Below are 21112 nucleotides of genomic sequence, written 5' to 3' on the forward strand. Positions count from 1 at the left end.
TCTTTTATGCTTGAAACGAGCATTAAACATTAGTTTTAAGTTTCCTGATTTTAGAAGAGTTATGCATTAAATTGTAGTGGAAATGTGTTTTATAAAATGTTGCTAGCAACTGTATACCTATTGTACAAGCAATCCTTCTCAGAGCCCATTGTGTTGAATTTGTAACTGCTTTTCTGCATTATCATCCAGTTGCAGATGAAAACAATAAACCATTTGTATAATTCTGAAATTAAATTTTGCTTGGCAGAAGTTGTGTAGATCTTTTGATTGGCCTCAACATTTTTTTAGTACTTTCTTACTTGAAGATGTATAAAGCTCATTGAAACATTAAAGAAGTAGCCTAGTACTGCAGTGTGTATTCAGTGTTGCTTTTTTTTGTTTCATCTAATAAAATTAGCTGAGAATTGATGTTGTGAATGCTGTTCTGCATTGCAGCTAATTTCAATTTTTTTTTCAGGGTTGTTTCACATTTTTACGGAAATGGTGATCTTTGTGATTTGACAGGAAAACCACGACAGGTGGTTGTAAAATTGAAGTAAGTTTAGTCTCTGCTTCTGTCACATTACAGACCTATCTTTCTCCAGTGTTATAAATTTGTTTCTGTAGATAATCATTTTAATCTTCAAATAGATATCTGCACAGATACTTTGATTTTCTGGGCAGAGTTCAGACATGCTGTGTTTTGTAAATGTCAGTCATACTTTCTTTTTCTTTGTACTGTGTGCATTTAAATAAACATATACTTTGTCACAGGTGTAAGGAATCAGAGTCTCCTCATGCAGTCACAATCTACATGCTTGAACCACAAACCTGCCAGTACATTCTGGGAGTGAGTAGAGTATATCTATTGTAATGTTTTGCAGAGTTATATTTTGTGTGTATTTTTCTATTTATCCCCTGTATTTTCTTCAAAACAAAAGTCCTTGAATTTATACATTCTTGAGCAGAAAAGCGTCTGTTCTCCAAAAGGTCATTTGTGACCTTCTAGCTGGCAGTCCAGTGCTCCACCACTAGACCTCCCTAGTCTCCCATCTACAAGTTGTTTTGAACAGTTTTTCTTCAAGATGCATGTGTGTCGCTATTATCTGTTCTAGGCATTTGTATTGTACTCATTGTTAAATACTGCGAGAAACAGTTGCTAAATTGGGAAATAACAAGTTGGTACTTCTCTAGCCTCCAATAAAGTTGGGATAAAACTGATCACTTCCTCTGTTGCCAGTACAATACATAGTAATTTGAATAGTTTAAAAATCATTTAAAGGGTCCTAAAAAGTAGCCCATGTAGAAAGTGGACAAATCAAGAGCACACAGAAGTGAAATTCATAACACAGGTTCTTGCAGAGCATATCTGCTTCCCAACATCATATTTAGTAGGACAGTAACCCTCCAGCAATTAAAATGTATGATTATTAATGTGGGATTGCAGCTTCAGTAGGTCACAGCCATACAGCAAGGACCCAGGTTCAATCTCTGGTCTGTGCTGAATTAGTTGATCACAGCTAAAGCATTGATGTGGACAATTGTCAGGTTTCAACTTTATTTATATTTTGTTTCTCTTTCTTAGGTGGAATCACCGGTAATTTGTAAAATTTTGGATACAGCTGATGAAAATGGATTGCTTTCAGTACCCAGTTAAACGACTGCACAGCCTAGATTTCTGTTGGTAGAACAAAATTTACTGTGCTAAATATTTGTGGGAATAAATACACAGATATAGTGCGATACTCCATTATCAGCATTTATTACATATCAGTTGCTTTTAAAAATGGACACCTGGAACTAAGAAGTATTTGATAGACATTTATGTCTAAATTGTATAAGGAAACAGTGGGGTAATCCATCCACTGTGATGAGTATGGTTGTAAATACACTGTTTAAAAAAAAAAGTAGACTGCATTGGGATACCTTTGAACTTGTATAATGTTTGAAATGATACTTGAAACTTGTACATCTGATGTGCAGTGTAATTTTACAAAGATGTAAATTTTAAATGTAAACTTTTTTCCAGATCTTTATTGCAAGAGTTATCTTTTTGTTAAGTTCCTGTGTATACTAATTTTTCATAGAGTATCAAAGAAGAATGTTTATTTACTGCACCACCATTGTTGGACCTCCTGGATCATTTTTCCCTTAACATTGTGGTGCATTTCTAAGATTTTTTTTATTTTCCATTCAATTTTTATAACATTTTGAAAAGTATTATGACTTCTGATTCCACATATCTTAATATTCTTTTTACCTAATCAAAATAAGCAAAGGTTGAGGCTAAATTGAATAAAACAAAATCTGTTGCTAATACTAGTTATATAAATGCAAACAGTTTCCTTATGGCTATAAATGAACATCCAAATTGCTAGCATTAGCAACTGGTGCAAAATGCTTCAGAGTGTGGGTGCATTCACTATAGAAGAATTAGTACTAAGTAGATTGTAACTTCCGTTCAGATGTACATCTCCACGAGTTCAGTGACTGAGCCATACAGACCAGGAAGGTCCCAGATTAGATCCTCAATCTATCCTTAGGTAGCTGGTCGCAGTGGGGCAGCAGTAGGGTGTACCACAGTTGACCTCAGGACACTGAGTTAGGTAGGGGACAAATGAGAAGGCTTTCCCTCTTCTGATCACTATCCAATGACCTATGCTGGAATTACCTGTATGTGCTTGTCTGATAAAGAAATGATCGGGTGAACTGTGATGCTGCTCCTTCCCCATGGCTGCTGTCAAAGCTAAAATATGAATAACAGTCCCTTAGATAAAGTATGGTAGGGCAACTGGTGCCAATAAATCCACACCAAAGCAAGGAGTCAATGCCTTCAATAGGGAGGGGGAGAAAAATGGAAGAAAAAAAAATGAGGGGGAAAAAGCAGATTCGCTTCTCAGTTTGTTTCATTTGGTCCAGACAATTTTTTTCCTTAAAAGTATAGTATAGAAGACCAATTTTTTTTGAAGAAGTAACAAGGAGGAGACATGGGTAATGCAGTAGATGTAATATATTTGAATTTTCAAAAGGCATTCAATAAGTTACCACATTGGAGGCTCATGACTAAGGACAGGTAGCAGAATGGATAGCAAGCTGGTTACAAAACAGAAAATAGAGGGTCGGGGGTTAAGGGGCGCTACTCAGACTGGCAAAAGGTAGGAATTGGTGTTCCACAGGGATCGGTGTTAGGACCGCTGTTGTTCACAATTTACATTAATGATTTGGACTCAGGAATTGGAAGTATAATTTCAAAATTTGCGGATGACACCAAATTGGGGCGTGTAATTAATACAAAGGAAGAATACATCAAAATGCAAGAGGACATTAATAAATTTGCAGAATGGGTGTGTAATTGACAAATGAATTTCAATATAGGTAAGTGTGAGAAACTTATTTACCTTAAGAATGTGGAACGCTCCACCACAAGGTGTAGTTGAGGCAAATAGTATAGATGCAATTAAGGGGAACCTATATAAGCACATGGTGGAGAAAGGAACAGGAGGATATGCTGATAGGGTTAGATGAAGAGGGATGGGAGGAAGCCTGTGTGGAGCATAAATGCTGGTATAGACAAGTTGAGCCGAATGGCCTGTTTTTTTGCTGTAGACTCTAACATGAGGCTGGAAAGTTGGATAAACCATTTCAGAATTGGATAAGGCGAACAAATTCATATCTAGACAAAATCTACAGGTTAAATGATACCTTTAGGGAAGGAAACCTGCTGTCCTTACTCGGTCTGCCCTACATGTGACTCCAGACCTACAGCACTGTGGTTGAGTCTTAATTGCCCTCTGAAATGGCCTAGCAAGCCACTCAGTTGTAAAATCTCGCTTAAAAAAAGTCACAATAAGAATAAAACCGGATGGACCACCTGGCAGCGGACCACTAGGCACCGGACACGACAAAGGCAAACCAAGCCCAGTCGACCATGCAAAGTCCTCATCACTAACATCTGGGGACTTGTGCCAAAATTGAGAGAGCTGTCCCACAGACTAGTCAAGCAACAGCCTGACAGCCATACTCACAGAATCATACCTTTCAGCCAATGTCCCAGACTCTTCCATCACCATCTGGTGAAGCTACAACTCAGGACTACATGCATGCGAAACAGCGGAAGCAACATGCTATAGACAGGGCTAAGCGATTCCACAACCAATGGATCAGATCAAAGCTCTGCAGTCCTGCCACATCCAGTCGTGAATGATGGTGGACAATCAAACAACTAACATTGAGGAGGCTCTGTAAACATCCCCATCCTCAATGACGGCGGAGTCCAGCACGTGAGTGCAAAAGACAAGGCTGAAGCGTTTGCAACCATCTTCAGCCAGAAGTGCCAAGTGGTTGATCCATCTCGGCCTCCTCCCAACATCCCCACCATCACAGAAGCCAGTCTTCAGCCAATTCGATTCACTCCACATGATATCAAGAAACAGCTGAGTGCACTGGATACAACAAAGGCTATGGGCCCCGACAACATCCCGGCTGCAGTGCTGTAGACTTATGCTCTAGAACTAGCTGCGCCTCTAGCCAAGCTGTTCCAGTACAGCTACAACACTGGCATCTACCCGACAATGTGGAAAATTGCCCAGGTATGTCCTGTCCACAAAAAGCAGGACAAATCCAATCCGGCCAATTACCGCCCCATCAGTCTACTCTCAATCATCAGCAAAATGATGGAAGGTGTCGTCAACAGTGCTATCAAGCGGCACTTACTCACCAATAACCTGCTCACCAATGTTCAGTTTGGGTTCCGCCAGGACCACTCGGCTCCAGACCTCATTACAGCCTTGGTCCAAACATGGACAAAAGAGCTGAATTCCAGAGGTGAGGTGAGAGTGACTGCCCTTGACATCAAGGCAGCATTTGACCAAGTGTGGCACCAAGGAGCCCTAGTAAAATTGAAGTCAATGGGAATCAGGGGGAAAACTCTCCAGTGGTTGGAGTCATACCTAGCACAAAGGAAGATGGTAGTGGTTGTTGGAGGCCAATCATCTCAGCCCCAGGACATTGCTGCAGGAGTTCCTCAAGGCAGTGTCCTTGGCCCAACCATCTTCAGCTGCTTCATCAATGACCTTCCCTCTATCATAAGGTCAGAAATGGGGATGTTCACAGATGATTGCACATTGTTCAGTTCCATTCGCAACCCCTCAAATAATGAAGCAGTCCAAGCCTGCATGCACAAGACCTGGACAACATCCAGGCTTGGGCTCATAAGTGGCAAGTAACATTTGCGCCAGACAAGTGCCAGGCAGTAACCATCACCAACAAGAGAGAGTCTAACCACCTCCCCTTGACATTCAACAGCATTACCATCACCGAAACCCCCACCATCAACATCCTGGGGGTCACCATTGACCAGAAACTTAACTGACCAGCCATATAACTATTGTGGCTACAAGAGCAGGTCAGAGGCTGGGTATTCTGTGGCGAGTGACTCACCTCCTGACTCCCCAAAGCCTTTCCACCATCTACAAGGCACAAGTCAGGAGTGTGATGGAATACTCTCCACTTGCCTGGATGAGTGCAACTCCAACAACACTCAAGAAGCTCGACACCATCCAGGACAAAGCAGCCTGCTTGATTGGCACCCCATCCACCACCCTAAACATTCACTCCCTTCACCACTGGCGCACAGTGGCTGCAGTGTGTACCATCCACAGGATGCACTGCAGCAACTCGCCAAGGCTTCTTCGACAGCACCTCCCAAACCCGTGACCTCTACCACCTAGAAGGACACGAGCCGCAGGTACATGGGAACAACACCACCTGCACGTTCCCCTCCAAGTCACACACCATCCCAACTTGGAAATATGTCGCCATTCCTTCATCGTCGCTGGGTCAAAATCCTGGAACTCCCTTCCTAACTGCACTGTGGGAGAACCTTCACCACACGGACTGCAGTGGTTCAAGAAGGCGGCTCACCACCACCTTCTCAAGGGCAATTAGGGATGGGCAATAAATGCTGGCCTCGCCAGCGACGCCCACATCCCATGAACGAATTTAAAAAAACCATAGGCAGTGTATTCGCTCCCGTCAATACCCATGGATCCAGATGACTGACTGCACCATCTCTACCAGAGGAAACCTGTCTTCATCATCTCTGTTTTAGTGCAGTGGCCAAGCTATGCATTCCAGTTCATAACAACTCGCTGAATTAAAAAAATATCTCCTCATCTCCCCCCTGGCTTTTTTGCCAATTATCTTAAATCTAAGTCCTCTGGTTACTGGCCCTCTTGCCACTGGAAAGTTTCTCCCTATCTACTCTGACCCTCTTGCCAGTGGAGAGCTTCTCCCTGTCTACCCCTCATAATTTTGAACATCTCTAATAAATCTTCCAGATAGCCTCTTTGCAGTTCACTCCTGTATAAAGCAAGTGACTGATTGAGCCTAGTGGAAAGGAGATATAACTGGAGAGGGCTCAGAAGGTTTACTGCCTGGCAGGCATCCCAAGAGTCCAGGTCATTATATGTGGTGCCTATGTGGCATCAGAGCTCTACATATCAACTCTAATTCACACATGAACAGGAAGGGATACCATTCCATAAATGTTAAGGTGGTTTCTCACTACTGAAATATGATCCAGCCTATAAACCAGGGAGCACCCCTGATGCTTTTGTTACGCAGTAGTTCACAGTACCTGCATTATTTGAAGATCCTATGAGATTGAACAGAGGTTTAGGGAGAGAATTCCAGAATGTGGGGCATAGGCGGCTGACAATGGTGGGAAGATGGGAGGGGGAGATGCACAAGAGTTGTTGGTAGTTTCTCTGGTATTCTCATCAGATACCTTTGGCTTCTTCTGTACTGGTGTCCTGACTCCATTACTCTTACTGTATCTCTGGGATGCAATTGTCTTGCAGTTTTGACCTTCTGTCACAGTAGCTTTTCTGCTTGTTGTGCTTTGCTTTCAGCTTCCTGTTACTCCTCTGATTATTTCTGATTGAAGTAATTTCTGTGACGTAGTAAGTCTTGTTTTGGTTCTAAGATCCATGAGCAGCTTAGCAGGCAACACAAGTCCATTTGTGGGTATGTTCTAATTATCAAGGCAAATTGTTTATCATCATCATCAGCTTGAGCATTTTTCAGCAAATTCTTATCAATCGACACAGCTTTCTCTACCTTCTCATTGACTGAAGGTATCTCAGGAAACCGCTCATATGTTGGAATGCTGAACTGTTTAAACTTTTCAGACATGTACTGAGCTGTTATCACAAACTGGAACACAGGGAATACCATGTCTGCCTGCAGTTAATTACAACTGAAATCTGTATTTGACAGACTGTTGACTTCAAAATAATTTGAGTAGTAATCAACTTTGATTGGATACTAATCTGAATCCAATGCAAACAGATCTGTTCTGACTTCCTGCCATGGATTTACAGGTATATCATGGCCTATCATGAGGCCCTTACAACTTTTGCTTCTGTACACAGTGTACATAAAGCATCTTCCAGCCATCTCTGCTATCATGCCAGACCTATATTGGTATAATTTTTTTCTGATGTGAAAGACTACAAGACAATATCCTTCCAGGAAGAAATTAAACTAAGGGCACAGCCTGAAAATAATCTTGCAGTGAAACCTTAAACCAAAGTTGGGAAAGATTAATTGATTGCATAGCACCTGGATTTCTGAAATGGATAGAGTCCTTGGTGACACTAACATCTTACTGAAAATAGAGGTTAAAAAGAGAAAAATAATATTTTAATAAAGATGCTAAACTTTAAAAAATGATGTAATTGTCAAATGCTGATAATTGTTGAGTTATAGCGAAATTTCAGACGTCTGGATGCAGCTCTCACTTGTTAAGGAAAGAGATGTGAAAAAAATTAATTGAAGTTTTTATTTTTCTGTATATGTAATCTCTGTGAGATTTTCTGAACTACTTCCTATTCCAATGGCGAGAGGACTCTGTACTCACTTATTTAGGCCACTGGAGTTTCATTCCACCTTTTGCTCTGCCAAGCAGTATCGGTAAAATGGGTAGTCATGGGCTCATAGCTCGTGTGTAAGTCATATCTGCTCATTTTAAAGGAAAATCAGGTTATGGGACCTGCGTGCCTTATAAGAAAACCATAACCATAAGGGTACGGTAGCATAGTGGTTATGTTACTGGGCTAGTAATCCAGAGGCCTGGACTAAAATCCAGAGTCATGAGTTCAAATCCCGCCATGGCAGCTGGCGAATTTAAATTCAATTAATTAAATTCAATTAATTAAAAATAAAATCTGGAATTAAAATACTAGTATCAGTAATGATGGCCATGAAACTACCGGATTGTCGTGAAAACCCATCTGGTTCACTAATGTCCTTTAGGGAAGGAAACCTGCCGCCCTTACCCGGTCTGGCCTATATGTGACTCCAGACCCACAGCAATGTGGTTGATTCTTAATTGCCCTCTGAAATGGCCCAGCAAGCCACTCAGTTGTAAAATTTCGCTACGAAAAGTCATAATAAGAATAAAACCGGACGGACCACCCGGCATCGGACCACTAGGCACCGGACACGACAACGGCAAAACACCAAGCCCAGTCGACCCTGCAAGGTCCTCCTTACCAACATCTGGGGACTTGTGCCAAAATTGGGAGAGCTGTCCCACAGACTAGTCAAGCAACAGCCTGACATAGCCATACTCACAGAATCATATCTTTCAGCCAACGTCCCAGACTCTTCCATCACCATCCCTGGGTATGTCCTGTCCCACCGGCAGGACAGACCGACCAGAGGTGGCGGTACAGTGATATACAGTCAGGAGGGAGTGGCCCTGGGAGTCCTCAACATTGACTCTGGACCCCATGAAATCTCATGGCATCAGGCCAAACATGGGCAAGGAAACCTCCTGCTGATTACCACCTACCGTCCTCCCTCAGCTGATGAATCAGTCCTCCTCCATGTTGAACACCACTTGGAGGAAGCACTGAGGGTAGCAAGGGCACAAAATGTACTCTGGGTGGGGGACTTCAATGTCCATCACCAAGAGTGGCTTGGTAGCACCACTACTGACCGAGCTGGCCGGAGTCCTGAAGGACATAGCTGCCAGACTGGGCCTGCGGCAGGTGGTGAGCGAACCAACACGAGGGAAAAACTTACTTGACCTCGTCCTCACCAATCTACCTGTCGCAAATGCATCTGTCCATGACAGTATTGGTAGGAGTGACCACCGCACAGTCCTCGTGGAGATGAAATCCCGTCTTCGCACTGAGGACACCATCCAACGTGTTGTGTGGCACTACCACCGTGCTAAATGGGATAGATTCAGAACAGATCGAGCAGCTCAAAACTGGGCATCCATGAGGCGCTGTGGGCCATCAGCAGCAGCAGAATTGTATTCCACCACAATCTGCAACCTCATGGCCCGGCATATTCCTCACTCTACCATTACCAACAAGCTAGGGGATCAACCCTGGTTCAATGAGGAGTGCAGAAGAGCATGCCAGGAGCAGCACCAGGCGTACCGAAAAATGAGGTGCCAACCTGGTGAAGCAACAACTCAGGACGACATGCATGCTAAACAGCGGAAGCAACATGCTATAGACAGAGCTAAGCGATTCCACAACCAACGGATCAGATCAAAGCTCTGCAGTCCTGCCACATCCAGTCGTGAATGGTGGTGGACAATTAAACAACTAACGGGAGGAGGAGGCTCTGCAAACATCCCCATTCTCAATGATGGCGGAGTCCAGCACGTGAGTGCAAAAGACAAGGCTGAAGCGTTTGCAACCATCTTCAGCCAGAAGTGCCGAGTGGATAATCCATCTCAGCCTCCTCCCGATATCCCCACCATCACGGAAGCCAGTCTTCGGCCAATTCGATTCACTCCACGTGATATCAAGAAACGGCTGAGTGCACTGGATACAGCAAAGGCTATGGGCCCCGACAACATCCCAGCTGTAGTGCTGAAGACTTGTGCTCCAGAACTAGCTGCGCCTCTAGCCAAGCTGTTCCAGTACAGCTACAACACTGGCATCCACCCGACAATGTGGAAAATTGCCCAGGTATGTCCTGTCCACAAAAAGCAGGACAAATCCAATCCGGCCAATTACCGCCCCATCAGTCTACTCTCAATCATCAGCAAAGTGATGGAAGGTGTCGTCGACAGTGCTATCAAGCGGCACTTACTCACCAATAACCTGCTCACCGATGCTCAGTTTGGGTTCCGCCAGGACCACTCGGCCCCAGACCTCATTACAGCCTTGGTCCAAACATGGACAAAAGAGCTGAATTCCAGAGGTGAGGTGAGAGTGACTGCCCTTGACATCAAGGCAGCATTTGACCGAGTGTGGCACCAAGGAGCCCTTGTAAAATTGAAGTCAATGGGAATCAGGGGGAAAACTCTCCAGTGGCTGGAGTCATACCTAGCACAAAGGAAGATGGTAGTGGTTGTTGGAGGCCAATCATCTCAGCCTCAGGGCATTGCTGCAGGAGTTCCTCAGGGCAGTGTCCTAGGCCCAACCATCTTCAGCTGCTTCATCAATGACCTTCCCTCCATCATAAAGGTCAGAAATGGGGATGTTCGCTGATGACTGCACAGTGTTCAGTTCCATTCGCAACCCCTCAGATAATGAAGCAGTCCGAGCCTGCATGCAGCAAGACCTGGACAACATCCAGGCTTGGGCTGATAAGTGGCAAGTAACATTCGCGCCAGATAAGTGCCAGGCAATGACCATCTCCAACAAGAGAGAGTCTAACCACCTCCCCTTGACATTCAACGGCATTACCATCGCCGAATCCCCCACCATCAACATCCTGGGGGTCACCATTGACCAGAAACTTAACTGGACCAGCCATATAAATACTGTGGCTACGAGAGCAGGTCAGAGGCTGGGTATTCTGCGGCGAGTGACTCACCTCCTGACTCCCCAAAGCCTTTCCACCATCTACAAGGCACAAGTCAGGAGTGTGATGGAATACTCTCCACTTGCCTGGATGAGTGCAGCTCCAACAACACTCAAGAAGCTCGACACCATCCAAGATAAAGCAGCCCGCTTGATTGGCACCCCATCCACCACCCTAAACATTCACTCCCTTCACCACCGGCGCACTGTGGCTGCAGTGTGCACCATCCACAGGATGCACTGCAGCAACTCGCCAAGGCTTCTTCGACAGCACCTCCCAAACCCGCGACCTCTACCACCTAGAAGGACAAGGGCAGCAGGCACATGGGAACAACACCACCTGCACGTTCCCCTCCAAGTCACACACCATCCCGACTTGGAAATATATCGCCGTTCCTTCATTGTCGCTGGGTCAAAATCCTGGAACTCCCTTCCTAACAGCACTGTGGGAGAACCGTCACCACACGGACTGCTGCGGTTCAAGAAGGCGGCTCACCACCACCTTCTCGAGGGCAATTAGGGATGGGCAATAAATGCCGGCCTTGCCAGCGACGCCCACATCCCGTGAACGAATAAAAAAAAACATCATATCCCTCAGAAACATCTCAAAGTACTACAATACAAATAGTACAAACAGTTGTTCAAGAACAAGTGAAAGGGAAAAGCATAGAGCAGCGGAAAGAAAGTGTACTTTAGGCACGACAGAAAAAATAAAAACTGGAAGGCGTAAGGCGATTAACCCAGCATCAAAGCTGTGGCAGGGGGTTGGGAACTTGAGCAGGGAGACAGAGGAAAGCGTGTCAGGAAGGGACAGAAGGTATGGAGTAAAAGGTAAAGTGTTAAAAAAGGAAAAAGCAGGAACTAAGTGTCACAAAACAAATTTGAAAGTTCTTTATCTGAATGCACGTAGCATTCGTAACAAAATGGACGAGTTAACGGCACAAATAACTACGTATGAGTATGATCTTGTGGCCATTACAGAAACATGGCTGCAGGGTGACAACGACTGGGAATTAAATATGCCAGGTTATTTAACAATCAGGAAGGACAGGCAGGAAGGAAGGGGAGGTGGGGTGGCTATGTTAGTAAAGGAAGGAATCACTGTAATACAGAGAAATGATATTGGGACAAAGGATCAGGATAATGAAACAGTTTGGGTCGAGATAAGGAATAATAAGGGGAAAAAAACACTAGTGGGCGTAGTATATAGGCCTCCTAATAGTTGCAACTCTGCTGGAAGAAGTATTAATCAGGAAATAGTCAGGGCATGTAATAAGGGAACAGCTATAATTATGGGGGATTTTAACTATCATATTAACTGGACAAATCAAATTGGGCAGGGCAGCCTTGAGGAAGAGTTTATTGAGTGTATTAGGGATGGATTTCTTGAGCAGTATGTAACTGATCCTACAAGGGGGAAAGCAACCTTGGACTTGGTCCTGTGTAATGAGCCAGGATTAATTAATAATGTCCTAGTTAAGGATCCCCTTGGAATGAGTGACCATAACATGGTTACATTCCATATCCAATTAGAGGGTGAGAAGGTTGGTTCTCAAACAAGCGTACTGAGCTTGAATAAAGGAGACTATGATGGTATGAGAGCGGAATTGATTAAAGTGGACTGGGAAAATAGATTAAAGGGTAAGACGGTACATGAGCAGTGGTGTTCATTCAAGGAGTTATTTTACAACTTTCAAAAAATATATATTCCACTGAGGAAAAAAGGGTGTAAAAGAAATGACAGCCATCCGTGGCTAAGTAAAGAAATTAAGGACAGTATCCGACTAAAAACTAGGACATATAAGGTAGCCAAACTTAGTGGGAGGATAGAAGATTGGGAAGCCTTCAAAAGACAGCAAAAAGTAACTAAAGGATTGATTAAGAAAGGGAAGATAGATTATGAAAATAAATTAGCAAAAAATATAAAAACAGATAGCAAGAGTTTATATCGTTATATAAAAAGAAAAAGGGTGGCTAAGGCAAATGTAGGTCCCTTAGAGGATGAGACCAGGAAATTAATGGTGGGAAACATGGAAATGGCAAAAATGCTGAACAAATATTTTGTTTCAGTCTTTACGGTAGAGGACACTAAGAATATCCCAACACTGGACAAACAGGGGGCTCGAGGGGGGGGGAGGAGCTAAATACGATTAAAATCACTAAGAAATTGGTACTCAGTAAAATAATGGGACTCAAGGCGGATAAATCCCCTGGACCTGATGGCTTACATCCGAGGGTCTTGAGGGAAGTGGCAGTAGGGATTGTGGATGCTTTGGTAATAATTTTCCAAAATTCTCTGGACTTGGCAAAGGTCCTGGCAGATTGGAAAACTGCCAATATAACACCGTTATTTAAAAAGGGTAGTAGGCAGAAGGCTGGAAATTATAGACCAGTTAGCCTAACATCTGTGGTGGGTAAAATTTTGGAATCTATTATCAAGGAGACAGTAGCAGAACATTTGGATAAACATAATTTAATAGGGCAAAGTCAGCATGGCTTTATGAAGGGGAAGTCATGTCTGACAAATGTGCTTGAGTTCTTTGAGGACATAACGTGCAGGGTGGATAAAGGGGAACCAGTGGACGTAGTGTATTTAGACTTCCAGAAGGCATTCGACAAGGTGCCACATAAAAGATTATTGCTCAAGATAAAGAATCACTGGATTGGGGGTAATATTCTGGCATGGGTGGAGGATTGGTTATCTAACAGGAAGCAGAGAGTTGAGATAAATGGTTCATTCTCGGACTGGCAACCAGTAGCCAGTGGTGTTCCGCAGGGATCGGTGCTGGGTCCCCAACTCTTTACAATCTATATTAACGATTTGGAGGAGGGGACCAAGTGTAACATATCAAAGTTTGCAGATGATACAAAGATGGGAGGGAAAGTGGAGAGTGAGGAGGACATAAAAAACCTACAGGGGTATATAGACAGGCTGGGTGAGTGGGCGGAGATTTGGCAGATGCAATACAATATTGGAAAATGTGAGGTTATGCACTTTGGCAGGAAAAATCAGAGAGCAAGTTATTATCTTAAAGGCGAGAAACTGGAAAGTACTGCAGTACAAAGGGATCTGGGGGTCCTAGTGCAAGAAAATCAAAAAGTTAGTATGCAGGTGCAGCAGGTGATCAAGAAGGCCAACGGAATGCTGGCTTTTATTGCTCGGGGGATAGAATATAAAAACAGGGAGGTATTGCTGCAGTTATATAAGGTATTGGTGAGACCACACCTGGAATACTGCATACATTTTTGGTCTCCATACTTAAGAAAAGACATACTTGCTCTCGAGGCAGTACAAAGAAGGTTCACTCGATTAATCCCGGGGATGAGGGGGCGGACATATGAGGAGAGGTTGAGTAGATTGGGACTCTACTCATTGGAGTTCAGAAGAATGAGAGGCGATCTTATTGAAACATATAAGATTGTGAAGGGGCTTGATCGGGTGAAACTAGAACTAGGGGGCACAATCTTAGAATAAGGGGCTGCTCTTTCAAAACTGAGATGAGGAGAAACTTCTTCACTCAGAGCGTAGTAGGTCTGTGGAATTTGCTGCCCCAGGAAGCTGTGGAAGCTACATCATTAAATAAATTTAAAATGGAAATCGACAGTTTCCTCGAAGTAAAGGGAATTAGGGGTTACGGGGAGCAGGCAGGAAATTGGACATGAATTTAGATTTGAGGTTAGGATCACATCAGCCATGATCTTATTGAATGGCGGAGCAGGCTCGAGGGGCCAAATGGCCTACTCCTGCTCCTATTTCTTATGTTCTTATATGAATTACTTTGAAGTACAGTGACTGTTATGCAGGGAAACACAGCCATTTTGCACACAGCAATGAGATGAATGACCATTTCATTTGTTTATGGTGGAGGGAGGAATATTGGCCAGGACACTTGGCAATCTCCCTGCTCTTCTTCAAGTAGTGTATGAGATCTTTGACATCCACTTGGACTTCAGTTGAACATTTCAGGGATAATTTTATCAAATCATAGTTCCAGCCGGGAGCACTATTCTGTAATATTATCCCATTCCTCTGAAGAACAGCATCTTCAACAATGCAGTACGTGTTAAGACTAGATTCTGTACTCAAGTCCTAGAGTGGAGCTGGAACTCTCAGCAAATGTGCTACCAAATGAACCAAGTTGAACTTGCTATATTAGTTGTTTATCTTGTCTACATTTCCTGCCTTTAAAGAAAGGCAGGAAAACAAGAAGTGGTGCAATGGTTAGCACATTAGGACCTGGGTTTAAATACACATCAGCTTTTCTAGGCTGGCTGCAAGGGTCGTATGTGATATCAGTTTGGACAGTTTTAATCCAATTCCTGGTGAGCATAAGGCCACAGTACATGAATGTCACTACTTGACAATCTCACCGAGAGGCTACAGAATAGCTGATCTGGGAAATGGAAAAATATTTATGCCTATGCAGTAGATATTTAGAGTGAAGCAAGTTGTTGGGGTAAAGCAGGAGTTTTACTCTGCTTCTAACCTCGTTGAAACTAAAATTGAAAATCTTCCATTACCTAGCACAAATACCCATCAGACTGATTAGCACAACATTCATAAAAGGCAAGTAGAAAGTACTGCAGTATATTCTATTCTAAAAATTATTTTAGATATTTATGATGCTTGGGAATACACTGATAATAATGCATCGATTCTTCAAAATGCTGTAATAATCGTAGAATGTGAGTTCATGCCTGCAAATCCCGCAAGTGAGTTCTCATTGAGAGTTGTGCTAAGCAGAGGAACAGGAAGGGAGAGAAAAGTGGGAAGACGAATCTCTCCTAACCAGTCTTACAAACCTTTGAGTGCCCAGTTGGACAGTGGCATAGCCAAAGGGCCAAGAGAAAGTTGCCCTCCTGCCCTCTCAGCTGAGGACAGGTACATGGTGTTAGAAGACCTGAAAAAACTAAGGGGAGAAATTGCAAAATAATTTAACCACGGAAACAATGTAAGATCGGAGATGTCATCTGCAAACACTCAGTATTACTATGTGTACTACTGTTCAAAACAAATCCTCAATGTTACTCAACTAACTGGTGACAGATAGGTTGCCATAGACAGGCTTGTAGGATGTTATATGGGAGCCATCACAATGTGACAGTGGCCTGGATAGTTTAATGCTTATTTTGGGAGCAAAATCTGGAACCTTATTCCATTTCTCAGTACTCACATGCTTCAACTTCATAAGCACAAAAACACACCAAAAAATTAGTTACCGTCTATCTTAATGAAGTCAACTTATTACCAACCTTGTAATAAATTATCCACCGAAAGAGATGTGAAATTAACTTTATTTAAAAACAGAATTCACTTATACAAGATATGTTGACTTCTACAATATGCAATTTTGTTTTAGTCTCAATAAATAAAAATAAAACTGCAAAAAATCACATAATTTTATTGAAGAAATAAGCTGACATGATTAGAGCTGTGCTGTACTTCAGAAGCAGTGATGCAACTACAAAAGCCAGACTGTTTGTTGCCACAGCAGTCATTTTATCATTGCTGAGCTCTATTGGATATTACTTCTCACAAATAAAGTACCTTTTAAACAATGCACACATTCCTGCATTAGGATTTATTAAAATCAAGCATTTAATTTTGCCCAAAAATGTTATGTAAATATAGGCTGTGGAGAGGGGAAATAAAAGTTCATGCCTTTCTAATGTTAAATCACAGTGTATTTTGATGATTATATAATATTCATGTGAGAAAAGAACACAACAGCTGATACTCTTAACAATTTTAGCCCAGATTATATCATGTTGTTAAACGGATGGGACCGGTATTTGCTTGACAGAGGTATTATCATACTCCTGCACAAAATCTGGCATTGTTTCAGTATGGTAACACATGGCAATGTGTGATTTGGCAAATTCACAGGTAGAGTTCACTGGCTGCAAGCTATTTGGGGTACTCGCTTCCTGGGAAGGGCTGCTGTTGTAAATACTGTAGTAAGGCTCAATCCTTGTGTTGACAGGTGTTGAGCTACTTTGTGCATAATGCTGGTGGCCAACAGACAATTTGGGACTTAACATACTGTCCTTTGAGTGACTGGGTCCACAAGCCTGGTCCACCAACTTTCTCTGTGGTTTAGGAGACAACATATAAGCTGAATTTGTTTCATGATGAGACGATTTGTTTCTGTTCACATCCAGGCTCCCTTTGCCCACTGCTCGTAACCGAGTCTTATGCTTGCAACACAAGCAGCCCAAAGCCACATATTGTGTACACCAGAGAATTCTCTTCCTGAGTCCAGCACTGTTGCGTGAATATATAAATGGATTTAGTCCTGATTTAAAGAATACTAATGTGAATCCACACAGCTTAAACTGATTTAAAATAAAACTGCTCTGTGGTATCAAAACATCTTGTATGAGGGAGATTCCCATTGGCAGACAGCAAATTAATACTGAGAGCACAATGACAACACATGTTGCCACAGCCTTTGAATCCTTTGTGCCCGAAAGGTTCACTGAAGACACAAGCTGCAACCTGTTTGCAGAAGTCTGGACATGGGTAAGTTGTTTGGTGTAGGCATGTGTTTGCACATGCTGGAGATTGTTGTAATTCTGATTTCGGTAAAGGGGCTGCATGACAGGCTGTACACTGTCAATCCCTGTGCTCATGAGGGCCTTGGGTCGTGATGTATCAACAGTAATGATAGTGCATTTCCTCACTTGTGCATTTTTCCTCAGTGCGTGAGCTATCATCACATAGGAGACTGATACAATGCCCACACAAAATGTAAAATCTATAACATATAGATAGAGTATGACTTTACCATCTCCATTAATGCACCCAAAGAGGGGCACACATACTTTGGATCTCTCAGGATATGTCCTGAGTGTAGCCAGGGTGGCTAGGGTAAAACTTATGGTCCACAGAATGATGGTTAGGATAAGTGTACAGGGAAAAGAAGCTGTCCTGTTGGGTTGCTGGCCCAGCACCATGCGCAGGCGATGGAGTGCTATAACTGCCACTGATTTAAGGGACATAATTATGAATCCAGCGCTGGTGAGGTGAAAGGTGAAGCAGAAAGCCTCAGAGACATTGCCATCTGAATCAAAGAATAAAATGAAAGCAAACATGGGTGTTGTCACACAACAGATGAACAGATCACAAAATGAGAGGTTAAGGACCATAAAATCAAAATTAGTCCGGAATTTCCTAAATGCTGGATCGAAGAAGGACAAGAAGACAATCAGGTTGCCGTATGTTCCCAAACACAATATAAATACCAGTAGCAGAGTGCATGTGGCTATAGTGGCCATGTGGATGAGTTCCTGGAGATCTCCCATGGTTGCATTACCACTGATCCAGGCAGATGAGGTGTTGATTAAATTTAGAAAGCTCTGGTCTGCTGAAGGCGATGTTCTTTGTGTCAGATTCATCTTTCGAAACAAGTATGTGGAGAACCAGCTTCGGAGAACACCAATGGAGACTGGATGGGTTTTCATTGAATATCAGTTGTCCTCCCTGTGACAATCAAAGTTCATACGTTGGAAACATGCAATTACAGTTCATACGTTGGAAACATGCAAATACAGTTCATACGTTGGAAACATGAAAATACAATTCATACGTTGGAAACATGCAATTACAGTTCATAGGTTGGGAACATGCAATTACAGTTCATAGGTTGGAAACATGCAATTACAGTTCATAGGTTGGAAACATTTAAAGCAGTGTGTTAGGATTTGCACTTCGTCTGATCAACAGGAAAATCAGTCCCCCCTCCCACCCCACACACACAAATATTCCTCAGGGGGTTTCCCGTCCTCGAAACCCACTGAATGGTTAAATTGTGAATCTATTGTGTCCAAGTAATAGGAACCAAGAATTCAAAATTTGATTTTGTTAGGACACTGCACAAGAACTCGAGTTTATTAATTCAGGAGAACCCACCCCCCAACCTCATTCCCTAAAAACCTCCCAATATTTTACACCGATCAGAATCTCACACTTAAATGTGTCGCCGTCTGTACCGACACACTGATTGTACAACAAACCGTGTTAACACCGAGAGCGGTTTCCCCTTAGAAAGAAACCAGTCATGTCGCCTTACCCGGTAGCCCTGACTGTGCAGCAGTTTTTTCTCTGGCAGGGAATGTCTTTCAGTGGGAATCGCAGTGAAACTGGAGCCGAACTCTTCCTGGGCGCGGACACCAATCCCAGGTCAAGGCGGGATGGGCTTCACTCCAGCCGCTCACCCCAAACAAACCCTCCCCGCCGCAACCAGCTCAGGCTGCACTAAAATAAAGACCACAGAAGGGCACGAGTGATCCCCACCAGTGGGAATGCATGTGGAAATTCGGATATAACTTGGTCCAAGTTCATTCTTTCACAGAAAAAAATCCATTCAGTTTGACGATAACTCGCTCCATATCGTTAAATGGACATTTGTGAAGTGGATGGGTCTTTAATATAATGAAACACCGGCCCGGCCCGGCCCGGCCCATCCTTATTCCACAGAGAGCAGAGAACACACCGGGAACCGGCTGAGCGGAGCCCCGAACAAACATCAACAGCGACCCGCGGAGTCGGAGCGGGGCTCGGCGCACGTCCGTCCGTCCGTCCGTCAGTCCTCGCCCCGCCCATCCCCGGGACCTCGGCAGCAAATATCCACTTGATCAAACCGTCCTTACTATTTGATGCCGCTTATCCGCCCAACAGCTGTGGGTGTCGGGGCCGCGGTGTGAATAAGGCCGATCGCACAGCTCCTCCGGCCACCGCACTGCGCCAAGCGGCTGCTGCCCGCCCGCCGCCCGCCCCCACCTTCTCCCCACTGCCGCACTCAGCAGGACATCTCCGCCAAAGCGGCCGGGAGTGGGGGGGGGGAGAGCCGGCGCTGTGAATCCCACGGCTGGGCAAAGGAAAAAGCTGCCATTAACATTCAGACCTGGTGTTCAGTAAATGCACGAATTGAGGCAAAAGGGGATCGCCATGGGAACAAGAGCCAACACTGTGCTAATTTCTACTTTGAATCAGCGTGAAACTGCCAGGAAATCACCAGGAAAAAAAAGGGGGCTCGATAAAGAGGGAAAGGGCATTATTCATATCAATAAGAGACATGTAAGAAATAATGACCAGCACAAGGCTTGCAAAAAATGTTAACAGAACTTCTAAAATATATTAAAATGATTTTGTATCACTAAAAGGTTTAAATTAATTTAGGTCCGAGAAATTGAATCAAGTCACACTCATTTTACAAAATCTATGAATGTCTCGTTTTCTGCAGAGTCTTATTTCTACTGACATAAAATCAAATCAAATGTTAAAAATCAAACAGAATGTTAGGATGCACAGCAAGGGGCATAACATAGAACCAGAGAGGTCACTTTAAAATGGATTTGGCCCTGGTGATTCCACAGCTGGAATGCTAGGTTCAGTTTTGGAATCCCCATTTCAAAATAGATATTGGGGCAGAAATCGCTCCGGAATTAACGGAGGAGCTCAGCAACGCTCACCGCTGTTAGTCGCGAATTGAAGGAGCAAGTTCCCGCGTTTGCACATACGCAGTGAAACGCTGAAATGCGGAACTTGTTCCAAGTGGTTTGCCGGTGATATGACAGCTTTGAATTAAAGGGATCGCGCACACTGCAATTAGAGAAATCATTGAAAAAGTGCCAACTTGCTTATCTGCCCAGCTGGAAACATAGAAACATAGAAAATAGGAGCAAGAGTAGGCCATTCGGCCCTTCGGGCCTGCTCCGCCATTCAAAATGATCATAGCTGATCGTCTAACTCAGTACCCTGTTCCCTCTTTTTCCCCATATCCCTTGATCCCTTTAGCATTAAGAAATATATCTACCTCCTTCTTGAATACATCTAATGACTTGGCCTCCACTGCCTTCTGTGGTAGAGAATTCTACAAGTGCACCACCCTCTGAGTGAAGACATTTCTCCTCATCTCAGTTCTAAGTGGCATACCCCGTATCCTGAGACTGTGACCCCTGGTTCTGGACTCCCCAGCCATCGGGAACATCCTCCCTGCATCTAGTCTGTCTAGTCCTGTTAGAATTTTATTTGTTTCGATGAGATCACTTCTCATTCTTCTAAACTCTACTGAATATAGGCCTAGTCAACCCAATCTCTCCTCATACGTCAGTCCTGCCATCCCAGGAATCAGTCTGGTAAACCTTCGTTGCATTCCCTCCATGGCAAGGACATCTTTCCTCAGATAAGGAGACCAAAACTGCATGCAATACTCCAGATGTGGTCTCACCAAGGCCCTGTATAACTGCAGCAAGACATCCCTGCTCCTGTACTCAAGTCCTCTTGCAATGAAGGC

General features: G+C 43.6%; 2 protein-coding genes across 3 annotated transcripts in view; one reads left to right on the forward strand and one right to left on the reverse strand.

Moving 5' to 3' along the window:
- The window catches only part of erlec1 (endoplasmic reticulum lectin 1), a 29290-nt gene extending 27281 nt beyond the window's left edge, over window positions 1-2009 (forward strand). For both annotated transcript variants that reach the window (XM_067988989.1, XM_067988990.1), the window contains exons 12-14: window positions 458-535; window positions 754-829; window positions 1565-2009. In XM_067988989.1, the coding sequence (XP_067845090.1) occupies window positions 458-535; window positions 754-829; window positions 1565-1636 (226 nt within the window). In that variant the 3' untranslated portion in view covers window positions 1637-2009. The remainder of the gene's footprint in view (window positions 1-457; window positions 536-753; window positions 830-1564) is intronic.
- Window positions 2010-16093: 14084 nt separating this feature from the next.
- Window positions 16094-19706, reverse strand: gpr75 (G protein-coupled receptor 75). Its single transcript, XM_067988334.1, has 2 exons — window positions 18887-19706; window positions 16094-18297 (listed from the first exon to the last, which is right to left on the reverse strand). The coding sequence occupies exon 2, from the start codon at window positions 18276-18278 to the stop codon at window positions 16587-16589; it is 1692 nt and encodes a 563-aa protein (XP_067844435.1). The 5' UTR covers window positions 18279-18297; window positions 18887-19706; the 3' UTR covers window positions 16094-16586.
- Window positions 19707-21112: the final 1406 nt, after the last annotated feature.

This window comes from Heptranchias perlo, chromosome 8, assembly GCF_035084215.1.
Source record: "Heptranchias perlo isolate sHepPer1 chromosome 8, sHepPer1.hap1, whole genome shotgun sequence".
Lineage (NCBI taxonomy): Eukaryota > Metazoa > Chordata > Chondrichthyes > Hexanchiformes > Hexanchidae > Heptranchias > Heptranchias perlo.

Excerpts from the sequence above, each read along its gene's own strand:
- gpr75 (XM_067988334.1), bottom strand. The coding sequence starts at position 18,278 with ATGAAAACCCATCCAGTCTCCATTGGTGTTCTCCGAAGCTGGTTCTCC.